Raw genomic sequence first — 14,708 nt, 5'->3', positions numbered from 1 at the left:
TGATGCCGGCCCCATTGGCATCCCGGACTGGATCCTGCAGATTTCTTGCGTCCTGGAAAACTCGGCATGGAATTTCCACAGCATGGGGAAACGGAGCATTGGCCCACCCTGCTCTCCAATTGCTCCACCCTAGGGACCCATATTTACGATCTGGATAGCACCTGTACCCAAATGCCACACTAAGCATCTCCCTGGGGTTTACACTGTCACACATTACACATAGAGATAACATTAAATATGGAGATAGCATTAAACACTGACACTGCCTTACACATGGATAAAGCATTAAACATGGACATATCATTTGTGACAGTGTAAACCCCAGGGAGATGCTTAGTGTGGCATTTGGGTAAATATGGGTCCCTGGGGTGGAGCAATTGGAGAGCAGGGTGGGCCAATGCTCCGTTTCCCCATGCTGTGGAAATTCCATGCCGAGTTTTCCAGGAGGCAAGAAATCTGCAGGATCCGGTCCGGGATTCCTATGGGGCCGGCATCAGGCACAGGTGCTGGACATTAAAAGCCCCTGGAGCTTGATACTCAGAGAGACTGTTGGGGGAAGAGGAAGTTCCCTGTGCTCCTAGGGCAAGGAGAGGCCCTGAAGAAGACAATCCCTGAGCCAAGTGAGGCAATACCTGCCTGGACGTTTTGTGTGTTGTCTGGGGGAGGTTTTCCAGAGCCTGGCGTAGCTGGGTCTGGCTGGGAGGTTGAGGTAGTGGGTGATTAGGCTGGTCAGTCTGGACCAGCATAGTTCAGTTAGAGAGGGCTCCAATTGGGAGCTAGGTTTTCTTTTGCAGGTTTCACAGATATGCAATACTTTTATCCAGCAAAAAGATACTTCACGTCCGGATCATCAATAAGTCGTCACAAACACATCAAGGCCATCCTCCATAAGCATATGTATTTCAGCCAGCAATACACAAGGGCACATACCATGCAACAGTCAAACAGTGGTTTTTGGGGTTTAAGCGGTTAAAATAAAGCGAATTTTTCTCTTTTTTTTTTTTGGTTCCTGCTTTCTGCCCACAGACCATAGCAGTGCTTTGCCCGCATCCTCCACCATATGTGACAAACCCTATAGCATGAGGGCCATACATGTCACTTTTAGGGGTCCTAAGCACCTAAGTCCTCCAGGGCAATTAGAGCCAGGAACAGCAGCTCATTTTTTTTTTTGTTTTTTTTTTTTTTTGGTTCCTGCTTTCTGCCCACAGACCATAGCAGTGCTTTGCCCGCATCCTCCACCATATGTGACAAACCCTATAGCATGAGGGCCATACATGTCACTTTTAGGGGTCCTAAGCACCTAAGTCCTTTAGGGCAATTAGAGCCAGGAACAGCAGCTCATTTTTTTTGTTTTTTTTTTCTTTTTTTTCCTCCTTATTTTAACCGCTTAAACCCCAAAAACCACTGTTTGACTGTTGCATGGTATGTGCCCTTGTGTATTGCTGGCTGAAATACATATGCTTATGGAGGATGGCCTTGATGTGTTTGTGATGACTTATTGATGATCCGGACGTGAAGTTTCTTTTTGCTGGATAAAAGTATTGCATATCTGTGAAACCTGCAAAAGAAAACCTAGCTCCCAATTGGAGCCCTCTCTAACTGAACTATGCTGGTGCAGACTGACCAGCCTAATCACCCACTACCTCAACCTCCCAGCCAGACCCAGCTACGCCAGGCTCTGGAAAACCTCCCCCAGACAACACACAAAACGTCCAGGCAGGTATTGCCTCACTTGGCTCAGGGATTGTCTTCTTCGGGGCCTCTCCTTGCCCTGGGAGCACAGGGAACTTCCTCTTCCCCCAACAGTCTCTCTGAGTATCAAGCTCCAGGGGTTTTTAATGCCCAGCACCTGTGCCTGATGCCGGCCCCATTGGCATCCCGGACTGGATCCTGCAGATTTCTTGCGTCCTGGAAAACGGCATGGAATTTCCACAGCATGGGGAAACGGAGCATTGGCCCACCCTGCTCTCCAATTGCTCCACCCTAGGGACCCATATTTACGATCTGGATAGCACCTGTACCCAAATGCCACACTAAGCATCTCCCTGGGGTTTACACTGTCACACATTACACATAGAGATAACATTAAATATGGACATAGCATTAAACATGGACATAACACTACTCATTGAGATAGCATTAAACATGGAGATAACATGCAACACATCGGAAGGATTTCATTTTGGAATGTATCGATTTTATTTTGAAATAAAACTATTTCTTGTTTGAACACCAGTTTTACCGTCATCTATGTGGGACAGCCATGGGTGCCAGGTTCGTGCCGAGTTACGCCAACCTTTTCGTAGCCGAATGGGAAGCAGAACAGATATGGCACAACAATCCATTTGAAGCAGACCTGGTGCTGTGGAAGAGATATATCGATGATGTGTTAATTATATGGAGGGGAACACTGGATAAATTACATCAATTTATAGAATACATCAACCAGAACCAATACAACCTAAAATGTACTTTCAACATACTAAAGCAAAGTGTTGAATTCTTGGATGTGGAACTATTCACAGAAGGCAATGCTCCAGAAATTATAAAAATGCTACCGATGCCAATGGTTTCATTGATTACACAAGCTGTCATCACCCAGCATGGTTAGATAACATCCCCACGGGCAGATGATGAGAATAAGGACGAACTGTACACGGGACCAGGACTTTATTAAACACACCACAGATATTAAAAGTAAATTTAGCGAGAAACACTATCCAATAGAGTTATTAGCGAGAAGTCAACAGAAAGTGGAACAAATGGACAGATCTCATCTACTAAAAGGAAAGCCCGAACATAATATGAACAAGAAAGGTTTCAGTTTTTCATTCATTAAGGAATATAATACTAAGGCTCACCACATTAAAAAGATATTGCGGAAACACTGGCATGTCCTGAAGAGCGATGACATTTTAGGTCCCCTCTTACCGGAAAAACCTCAAATCATATACAAAAAAAAACAAATAATTTGAAAAACATTTTCCTCCCAACAAAGAAAACAGAAATTAATTTTAATACCTTTCTGGGCAAGAAACCCATTGTTTTTTGCCCATGCGGTAGGTGCAAGTTGTGCACCTACCTACCAAGGAAAACAAACAGTTTTATCAGTAATAGGACAGGGACTACATACGAAATTAAGAAATTCATCACCTGCACCACCAAATCTGTAATTTATTTATTACAATGTCCATGTGGTGCACAGTATGGGGGAAGAACAACCAGACCACTTAAAGGAAGAATTTAGGAACATCTTGGGAACATTATGAATTCAAGCATTAAACACGGTGTCCCGCGATACTGTAATTCATGTCCTGTTTTCTCAATTAATCAATTTTGAATCATGGGAATAGACATTGTACCCCCAAATTGGAGAGGAGGGAATAGTGCAGAAAACATTTCAAGAAAGGAAACTAAGTGGATCTTTAAATTAGGAACATATAAAAAAAGGAGGCTTGAACATAAACTTGGATATTCACGCTTTCACCTAAGGGATCCTAACCCCCATTTGAAATAAATAGACACAGACTACTTATTCATTCATGGGTTCTTCAATATTACTTTTTACTATACACAATTCCAATATTTCGTATTTTGTATTATTGTTTGGCACTTTTCCACCCTTATTGCTCTCTTTTCTGTGGATTCATATAGACATTTATGTATGAACAAAACCCATAGTATGTTTAGTTATAGTTCATATATCCACGTTTAATGCAATCACATCCTTAAACGTTTACATCCTATAGCGTTTATACTTAGCGTTCATGTTAATCCGTCTTCAAATGTCATTTCTTAACATCTGCACTGCACAGCACAGCAGGACACTGGGACCTGATGCAACACCAAGAAAAGAGACATCCCTACGGAGAAGGAGACGCCGTTTCTATGGGGACGCGTATAAACAGAATGACGGCAGTACGCACATCCAGCCTCCAATACGTCCTCACGTATTGTGGAATGACGTAACAGCGCCACCTAGTGTACATGTGCGTACAACACGTCCTCATGTTCTGGGAAACAACGTTACACCGCCATCTAGCGTATATAGAAGAAAATACAACGAATTAACACACATAAAAAGAGTGGAAGAATCGATCAAATACTTTTTTCCTGAGGAAGCCATTAAAGCCGAAACGCGTTGAGGAAAGACTTTTTATTTCACTTAATCGTTTGACTTTTACATATTTATATTTTATATATCTTAAAGTACTTTTTTTTAAAATTTAAATAAAATTATTTTAAAGGCATATTCCCATAATAAACCTATATTTTAAAATATAAGCAACACGGACATAGCACTACACACAGAGACAGAGCCGGCCTTAAGTGTTCTGGCGCCCTGTGCGGACTACTCCTCTGGCGCCCCCCATCCCCCAAAAAAAGAAAGGAAAAAAATCTCCCCCCTCTGCCCCTTCTCACTATCTACCACCTCTGCCCCTTCTCACTGCCGTCCCCCCTCTGCCCCTTTTCACTATCTACCCCCCTCTCCCTATCCTTACTTACCTTGTTGCCGGAGTCCTGCGATGGGAGCCATCTTCCCGCTCTGCCGCGGTGTGGCATAATTCCAGCGCTCAGCATGAAACGCTGGCACCCCGACGGAGTCTCGGAGAGTGAAGGGCGCCAAGCGGTCGCTGAAAACTTCACGAGCGACCCGGGACTTAAATTAAAACACCGGTTTTTTTTGTTTTAACTTTATTTAACATCCTCTTAAGAAAAAAACTTTATTTAACATGAAGGATGTTAAATAAAGTAACCCCCCCCTCCCGATGTTTTAATTTAAACCCTGTGCGGATGCACACCTGTAAGGCCGGCCCTGGCGGGGGCTTCCCGGCCCCTTTGAGTGGCGGACCCGGTCGCAGTTGCGGCGGGCTTAAGGGGCAGGTGCATTTTTCGGTGCACAAGTTTATAGCAAGATGTACAAAACATTTCATAAAAGCCAAAATACACCTACATTTCCATTCCGTCATGTCATGTTTGGGACAGTCTATTTTAGTAGTATTAATTTTAATTCCAACTATGTACCACATGAGAGATACAAAAATAAAATACCTGTATTAACACCAATATAGGCTATGCAATGTTATACTTCAAGTGTAAAAAAGGAACTATTATTTATTAACTCTAGTTACCTGGGGAAAGAAATATATTTTTGCGAGCAGTTGATAGGAAAGCTACAGGTTGCAGGTGCAACTTATAACCGTTACAAAAATAAAAATGCCCTGGTCCCCAAACCTTAATAGAATTTAAGATACTGGAAACGGCATGTGATGTAATTCTCTGCACTAAGGGAATGACATCCGTAGTTCCCGCTGGTCTCTAATCTTTTGTTCGGAGCTTGGAAGACACTGACCCCGGCATATAACAGCCCTCTGCCATAGTGACCGTCGAACCAGATGCCTCAGATTCTGGTATTGTTCTGTAGGCAGAGTAGTGGTGTAGCAGGAGAGGATGACCCGCAGCAGCCCCTGGAATTCTGATACCACATCCATGTGTTCGTCAAGGCGACCGAAGTCTGTCGTCCTGTCGGTTAATCCCGGTAGAAAGTAAGTGTCCCTCAGACTAAGAAGCAATCCCGCCGCTTGCCACCAATGTCACGGGGCTGGCTAGTCCGACCGACTACCTCCGCTGTCTTGTGCTCCCTTAGCCTGGGACAACACTTTCCCCAGTTCCCCAGTCACTAGCCGAGACTCAGTGTAGGGTAAAACCAAACGAAGACTGATTTATTTTGGACACACAGGGCTGGATATATCCATCAAAACACACATTTACATAAAATAAGATATTGGGACACAAACCGCCCCCCTTAATCTGCCTCCCAGAGACAACAGGGGCAGTAGCGAGATTAACAATACAATGGGGGGGAGACTGATTTATACAACATTAAACTGAAACAATGGCAGTCACTCCCTGGTTGCAGATCCTGGCTGTCTGCTGGAGATAATCCCCTCAGCAAGTGATGAGATGATACTGCTGGGGGTAGCCACAGAAGCCTTTACAAACCCAGGGCCCATAGTCAATAGGGAGGAGGCTGGCAGTCAGGCTTCTCCAGTGGTCCCAGTGATGGAGGCTTCCGTCACAGCATTAAACATAGAGATAACATTATCCTATGGGCATTCCATCAATACTGTCATTCACCTGTAATTCCATAGAACACAGCTATAATTCCACTTAATATGAGGTTTAGAACCTATAACTGTACTAGGGGAGTATACATGACAAAGTTCTATATGATATTTAAGATGGTTTTCTCTAAAAAACAAGTTTAATTTTTCTCCCATTATATCCTATGGGCATTCACTCAAAACTGTCATTCACCTGTCATTCCATAGAAAGTAGTTATAATCCCACATAATCTGAGTTTTAGATCCTGTGTCTGTGCTAGGGGAGAATGTGTGCCAAAGATCTAAATGATATGTTTTAAATTCAAAATCAATTATTCTTTTACCTTCCATTATAGTCTATGGGCATTCCTCCCCATTGTAGTCTATGGGCATTCCTCCCCATTATAGTCTATGGGCATTCCTCCCCATTAAAGTCTATGGGCATTCCTCCCCATTATAGTCTATGGGCATTCCTCCCCATTATAGTCTATGGGCATTCCTCCCCATTATAGTCTATGGGCATTCCTCCCCATTAAAGTCTATGAGCATTCCTCCCCATTAAAGTCTATGGGCATTCCTCCCCATTATAGTCTATGGGCATTCCTCCCCATTAAAGTCTATGGGCATTCCTCCCCATTATAGTCTATGGGCATTCCTCCCCATTAAAGTCTATGGGCATTCCATTTTGTCATTCGTTTTAGTATGTCCCCTATTAACAAAAATATGTTAACCCCCTTACGCTACAGGGCCAGAGCTATTTCCCTAATTTATCTTATTTAATGTACATATATATATATATATACGGTATATATATATATATATATATATATATATATATATATATATATATAACAAGAAGGCCGTTTTTTAAAAGCACATTCATATTTATATATTTTTTTGAGGAATAAAAAACTAAGCCTTGCCTTTGTCATCTGACTGTATCGGTGCAAATGTAAATGTTGTTGTATTAAACTATTTCCTGAATGGCAGCACACTATCCACACACCCAGACCAGCACCTTCTTCGATTCATTTTATGGCTTTACTGCTGTAGAACATTTATGCAGAACGTGTTTGTAGGTATGGAGGGCAGGTTGTTCCCATTCTAAGTTCTGTGTCGGGGTTGTATAGTGATAACACTTCTGATAATCCTGTGGAAAGCACCGACTTCATCACGGACATTTTCCTAAATGTCCTACATGCACCTCAGACTTCCACATGCCTTTTAACAGATACCGGTGTCCTTCTGCTGACCCTTTACATACCCACTCATTCAAATGTCCCCCCGAGCTGCTGATTTTATTATATTTTTTCCACTACCAGAACCCTTTTAACATAAAAAACATTTTGACATCAGATAAGAACCATTCCACCCATCTAATCTGCCCACTTGCTTTGAAGAATTGGTCTTTAATCTCACCTTGGATTCAGGATAGCCATATGTCTCTTCCATGCGTGTTTAAAAGCTTTCTGTATTAACGTCTCTTCTGGTGGGAAGCTGTTCCTCCTACCACCCTCTCCGTAAATTTGGTGCGTTTTAATTGCATTCCGCAATTAGACAAAGCGGTATCAACAACAATAATGACCAGGAATTAATAAACATTTAATAAACAGTATACAATAAACATTTATTGTATAATGCATGACACACATCCCCCCCCATTGATTATACAGCCCACTTAGTATGCAGTGTTTAATATACAGAGGCAAATAACACACGACAATATATAAACTGTTCACCAAAATATAGATTTTTACATAAAAATATATATTTATATCCGTATAAATAGGGTTGCCTTCCTGAGCTTGGCAGACTTGGTCTGTAAATGTTAGGTGTCCTGTAACAAACTGGACAGGAGTGAAGAAAAACAAAACAAACAAACAAAAAAAAACTACATCCTCCATCTAAATACAACTTCCCAAAACGAATGCCATTACAATTACTAAACACGGTATACCGTTTAACTATACCTGGGAACGCACCCCATGGCCCCGCTCCCAGCCCATTTCCCCTTTATACGGAAGCGTTTCCCGCCATGTCCTGGCCGCGTCCCGTAAGGGAAGGCTCCGGGTAGCCAGAGCCAAACAGTTCCCAGGTAAGCATTTGACAGACACCTCTTTATACAGGGAATCAGTATATAGCAGCGCCCCACAACGCACACCTAACAGTCCGGGATTTAGGTATTACTCAGGTGTATTTAAGGTGTTTTGGTTTATTTAATGGAGAAACACCTTAGACACACCTGAGTAATACCTAAATCCTGGACTGTTAGGTGTGCGTTGAGGTGAGGGTCGAGGAGCCCTGCCATATAGGACACCATTTTATATAGTTATGACCTTGATTTACCAGTGTTTAACCTTTTGAGTGCAGGATGCTTTTAGAATAGGCTCTGAGCAATAACAGTACGTGATTACATGCGGGTGCAATATGTAGAATGATGCATAGTTATCATGATAGCAACCAGTTCAAATGCCATGATTGTCTCACACTGTTGCATATAAATAAAGGTTAAACTGTACTGTTATTGGCATTCAAGGTCATATTTGTTTCCTAGTACATGCCACGTGCTCCCAAGCCAGTCCTTAATTTGAGATAGAAGATTCATATACAACAGCTCTTGGGTCTCAAAATGGCTAATGTGCAAGGACCATCACACATATTTATAAACAAGTCTGTCAGTCCGGAGTACAAAGAGAATATGACCTGGTAACATCCTAAGAATTATGTTTTTGTGATATTAATTTAAATATTGACTATTTATTGATGATTAATATTAATGAGACTTTATATATTATAGAAATATTTTGGCATTTACATTTGCTGTATATTATATATTAGATGAAACATTTCAAAAGTAAATAGGCTAAAGGAAAAAAATAAAGCATTAACCTATATACTATGACAGATGTTAAGTGATGATTATCTTCTGCTTTAAAGAAAGCCATGATGAGACAGAATTCACATACATAAGAAGGCAAACAAAAGCCTCTTTCAAAAAATAAGGTCACAAACTGATTTGACCGGGTGCTAGGGTGCCAAGGGCAGATTGCGGATTCAATCAGGTGCTTCCATCTAGTGGTGCTGCTAGGAACTACATCTGGGGTCACGTGAAAATGAGGGACTTGTGTTCAGGGATTCCATATTTCCCCTTGTTCTCTTCAAAGAGCTCTTGAAGCGCGTTAAGGTACTTTTGATGGAGTGACTCAATTTCCTCTTGTGTTGGGTTTGACGTTTGGGCCACTGGGATCGGTCTGCCAACTGTGAAACACAACAAAATGTGAGCTACGTAGAAGGTAATTTACACTTTCTCCAATTATTTCACAGGAACTAGCCTTTATGACTACTTTCTTGTTAAATTACACAGATCACTATTTCACTTCAATACAACAAAATATTATTTAAAATCTTTTTAATCATATATAATCATCATCAGACTCATTATGCTGATAATTAACCCGCACCTAGTTTCAAACCATAATAAATTAATCAAAAAACCCTGATAATTCGTTTAACTTAAATATCAGGTCTTAAATTACATACCCACAGTGTGAATGGGCTTCCGGTATGGCATTAAGCCGAAGCTGTACTGGAAGATCCCGCGGGCATGAAACAGCGGCATAGAAAATCCCATGATTTTCTGCAACTTCTCCTGGACCGATCGCAGCAGGGAGCCTTTTGGGTTAGGCACTTGGTGGAAGAGCTCGTTCTCCCCAAACGAGAACACTGGTACCAGATGAGCGCTGCGAAGAGACAGATTAAACAGGATTACAGGTCAGTTGAGAACCCCTACTTATTTCATTCTGTTGGGGAGCTAGCACTCAGATGGGATCTGTCCAGCCTGGAGGCAACATCTCATAAATAAATAGTAGGATGATTACAGTGTGACCACAACTATTTTATTTTACTAAAGACTAACTGTGCAGTATATAAAAGAGGCAAAAAATACCCCAATTATCGAGACACATACTATACTCTTCCTGGCCAGATCTGAGAAAAAAAAAATCCTGTATCATCCGGGTAATACATTTTTTTTTAAGTTCAAAATTGCATTCACCTTCCATAGTTCTCCAAAATAAAAGTTGCAGAAAAGGGGTGATAAAGTTTTCGGAAATTGGCAATAAAAAATGGTGTTTTCTCCCACAAATGTGTGTGTATATATATATATATATATATATATATATATATATATATATATATATATATACACACATACACATTATATTTATATATATATATACACACACACACACAAATATATACATACACACACACACACATAAATATACATACTGCTACATAAGTAGTAAAAGGTATCACATTCATGGACTTATACAAAGTTACAAAGTGTTTGGTAATTCAGTTTTTTTTATATTGTTACATGGAAGTGCTAATGCGTCGTCTTAATGAATTACTCCCATTGTATAGAAAAATGGAAATACATTTGTTAGGGAAACATACCCCCGCTTCATGGCTACTTTGATGAATCCTTTCCTCTTCAAGATGTGGAGTGTTAGGTTTCCAGGGTGTGCGTCCAGAGCCTCCTCGGCTCCCCCGATCACTATGATAGCAGCATTGCCTCCATTCTCTTTGGTTAATACATGATTGACGCTCTTCTTAGAGGCAGAAACCAATCCTATGAATCAATATACAGGATTTACATACGGTGTTATATGGAGATTGTGCAGTGTGTTCCAGATCAATACACAACAACATCTATTGTTACAATCCTTATTAATGAAATATACGTAGCTTTTTTTAATTTACTGACGTAAACCAGTCCATGTCCACTATGGTAGAATAATATCAAAACAGGTAGAGCTTCCTCAAGCCACAAGCTCTCACAAATGCTCTCACGCTAACTCAATTTGGAAATATAAAAAGTACCTATTAATGAACTGTGTTAAGCCGACTGAGCCTTACAGATAAAGAGGCACGCACACAGCAATGTGATCGATACCTGGATGCATCTCAAACCGTTCAAAGGAAAAGAGCGCCTCCTATATTTTTTAAATCAAGGACATAAGAGGATTTTTTCAATGAATGTCTGCAGTAAATTGGAAGCTTTTAAGATTATAACAATAATTAGCATAACAAAAATAAAATGTTAAACCTCTATTAACGTGAAATCCAAATAAACTATCCTGTTGTACATTTCATGTTTTACAAGGTCACATGTTGGAAACCATGATGAAAAGAGTCGTGTTGTTTCGAGTGAGGTATGGCGTTTCTGGAGAATCCCGATCTCTTACCTACGCTCATGATATACTCTCGAAAGAAAGGACAACGGAACCAGAAGGGAAGGATGTGCAGGTAGGGCGTCAGGCCTGGGAAGAGCTCTGCGAAGCCTGTGTAGTTCGTGCAGAAGTTCGCAAAGGCACCGGCGACCAGGACTCCGTGAGGATGGAACCCCATCAGATAATTGTGCTGTGGGTCCAAATCCGCACTTTTCACAAGCTGGGGGGAAAAGTAGTTTAGTGCTCTGCTCTGAGAAAAGGGGTAATCAGATATTAATAACATTCTGTTATAGTCCTATTATATACACAGTTATTGTATTTATTTTAGATTTATACATATAAACATTTAATGTGTAAGGTTCAATCAGATCCGTTTTCTCCCAAAGATCAGCGAAGCAATTCCCCCCCTTTCCTCCTTCCTTCCCTAGTCTTTAGAGGGGCATTAAGGGAAGAAAGAGGGGACTTAGGCCTAATGGAGGGTCTATTTCTCCTACATATGGACACTTGGGAGGTTATACCTTGGTTTGTTGAAGGAGGTAAGGGCAAATAACCATGTGACCCGGAGCTTGACCGGGTGACAGTAGTGCTACCCCTATAGGACTGTTGACATCATATGGTTTTCCACAACTAGAACATATTTTAGGATCACACAATTATACCAGCTACCCTTACCTTAATTGGGAAATAATCCTTAAAAAACCTCCACACAGTCCAGTTTCGCACCCACTGGCATCTCTGTCCTCCAGTCTGGGGAGTCTCCCAGTCAAGGTAGAGCCAAAGAACATACAGAGCTATCAAAAGCCATAATCTTGCAAGGACCAGCAAGAGGAAAATCCCCACACAGCACTGTCCTGCGGAATGACATACAAAGGATATTCAACAAGGGCAACGTCAGCGGGGGAGGGCTGCTAAGGACTTGTGTCTCCCCCAAAGCTCTTCGCATTTCTTGTATGAAATACAAGAGACTGAGTGAAACCTCTGTGGGTGCTCAGATTTAGAGAGAATTTCTGAGGAGCACACACTTCAAACCAATTTAATGGTTGATTTATCAGAAGTGGCAGAGCCAGCCCTTACATGGGACCCAGGCGGCACTTTGACGGGGGAAGGGCTGCAATTTGCTGCCCCAAGCATTGGTGGATCCAGAGGAGGCAATGGGGCAATTGGCGCTACCCCCTCTCCCCAAGAAAGCAGACAGCATGCTCCACAAGTAGCGATAAAGAGGTAAGTCGTGAGTCACAGACTTACTTCTTTATGGCCCTATTGTCAAGAAGAAGGCCTGGTTGAGGAGGGTCACCTAAAATCGTGTTGCTGGAGTACCGCGGCAGCGAACTACATGGAAGGTAAGACGGGGTAAGTGAATTGCTTGTGTCTTTCTGTCTATAGTAAAAATGTTAGCCCACATGCTAACATACCCAGGCACACAAATCCAGACAGAAACGTGTCATGTGTATCTGTATGTGTGTCAGAATGGATTTGTGTGTATGTCAGGGCATCACAGCATGTAGGTATACGTATGTGTTGTCTGTCTGGGTTTGCATGTACCTTACACACGGTGTGCAAAAAACGTGTTTTTCCTTCAGTGGCAAAACGGCTGCATGAAAAGTGGCCCTAGTGAAGTACCCTGGGGCCATTTACTATTGTATGGAATAAAAATTAATATATATTAGGTTCATTTTCCCCAGTTTTTTTTCCTTGTAAAAAAATATTTTTTCCAATTTTTTTCTTATACATATTGTTATATATTATATATGGCATGAAAAGACAGAGGCTTACTATATAGTCTAGGTACAATACATTAGGACGAGACAACTTGTGAGAAGAAAAGCAAAATGTCAGTACAGGTCTTAAGGATACCAAATAATCTTATTCAATGAAGGGGTTAATACTGTACTGTGAATTATATTACCAACAATCGTATTTTAGAGAAGGAGAAACCACGCTCGGAGATTCCCATCAGTAAGGTGAAGCTATCCAGAGATGCTCTTCTCTATATTTCTCTGATAACCTGTATGAACCTTCCCGATGACAGTGATTCAGAAGAAACTCTTTAAAGATGACAATGCATCAACATGATTCTAAGAATCATTCCTAGAGTCCTGACTTGGTATGGCCACTTTCACGTTCCCATGAAACCACCAAACTGTTTAAACATAATGAATTATATCATTAATTAGAGAGAGAAAAAACAATTGAAAAAAGTGAAATAAGTGCATTGATATTCAATAAATGAATAAGAAAGAGTTGAATTAAGAGTTCACACTAGAAAACTTGTTCAAGGCTCCACAATATAATAATATCTCCATTTGTCGGGCTTTTGTATTGGACCCACTTGCCAGATAAAATTGAAGATCTGTAACCAATGTGATGAAAAGAAAAGAAAAGAAAAGAAAAAATGTCGGTGCGCTAAGCTAGTCACAGGCTCAAATAATACAAATGTGTAATACGAGGCCTACCAAACAGGTGTAAGCATGCTGCAAGAAACAGTGTATTGGCTGCACAATGTATACAAGAAACAAAAACTGTCTGCGCTTCTTACCCTAATAAAGTTGGCAACGAATATATAAACATAATATAAATGAGAGGTTTTGGTTATATGAATTGGCCAAAGCATAATTAAGCTCACCCGCCACGTCAAGGCACACTCTCAATAGGGTGAGAACCTACTCTCACCTCCTACATAGTGGGCACACAAAGCAGTTTATACTGCTACCAAAACCTTATTAATGTGTTGGGGGAGGTGCAATTAAACCTCCTCCCTATTAACCCCTGGACAGCAAGCTGCAACCAGACTGATGAGGAGCCAACAACCTCAAATATGTGCAAACAGGGAAAAGAAAAAATGTCGGTGCGCTAAGCTAGTCACAGGCTCAAATAATACAAATGTGTAATACGAGGCCTACCAAACAGGTGTAAGCATGCTGCAAGAAACAGTGTATTGGCTGCACAATGTATACAAGAAAGGAGGTGAGAGTAGGTTCTCACCCTATTGAGAGTGTGCCTTGACGTGGCGGGTGAGCTTAATTATGCTTTGGCCAATTCATATAACCAAAACCTCTCATTTATATTATGTTTATATATTCGTTGCCAACTTTATTAGGGTAAGAAGCGCAGACAGTTTTTGTTTCTTGTATACATTGTGCAGCCAATACACTGTTTCTTGCAGCATGCTTACACCTGTTTGGTAGGCCTCGTATTACACATTTGTATTATTTGAGCCTGTGACTAGCTTAGCGCACCGACATTTTTTCTTTTCCCTGTTTGCACATATTTGAGGTTGTTGGCTCCTCATCAGTCTGGTTGCAGCTTGCTGTCCAGGGGTTAATAGGGAGGAGGTTTAATTGCACCTCCCCCAACACATTAATAAGGTTTT

General features: G+C 41.2%; 1 protein-coding gene and 1 long non-coding RNA gene across 2 annotated transcripts; both read right to left on the bottom strand.

The window, feature by feature from the left end:
- Window positions 1-2,217: 2,217 nt before the first annotated feature.
- On the bottom strand, window positions 2,218-3,881 carry LOC128484576 (uncharacterized). Its single transcript, XR_008351173.1, has 3 exons — window positions 3,759-3,881; window positions 2,862-2,940; window positions 2,218-2,362 (listed from the first exon to the last, which is right to left on the bottom strand). It is a non-coding gene; the product is annotated as an uncharacterized LOC128484576 (long non-coding RNA).
- Window positions 3,882-8,887: 5,006 nt separating this feature from the next.
- Window positions 8,888-12,740, bottom strand: LOC128484100 (2-acylglycerol O-acyltransferase 1-like). Its single transcript, XM_053460420.1, has 6 exons — window positions 12,656-12,740; window positions 12,011-12,189; window positions 11,354-11,558; window positions 10,563-10,737; window positions 9,645-9,844; window positions 8,888-9,362 (listed from the first exon to the last, which is right to left on the bottom strand). Exons 1-6 carry the CDS (start codon window positions 12,738-12,740, stop codon window positions 9,208-9,210), a joined length of 999 nt encoding a protein of 332 aa, XP_053316395.1. The 3' UTR covers window positions 8,888-9,207.
- Between the last annotated feature and the right edge of the window lie 1,968 nt (window positions 12,741-14,708).

Source organism: Spea bombifrons, chromosome 3 (assembly GCF_027358695.1).
Source record: "Spea bombifrons isolate aSpeBom1 chromosome 3, aSpeBom1.2.pri, whole genome shotgun sequence".
NCBI classification, from domain to species: Eukaryota; Metazoa; Chordata; class Amphibia; order Anura; family Pelobatidae; genus Spea; species Spea bombifrons.
Note: the sequence above shows the minus strand (reverse complement) of the source record. Positions and strands in the feature narration are given on the sequence as shown.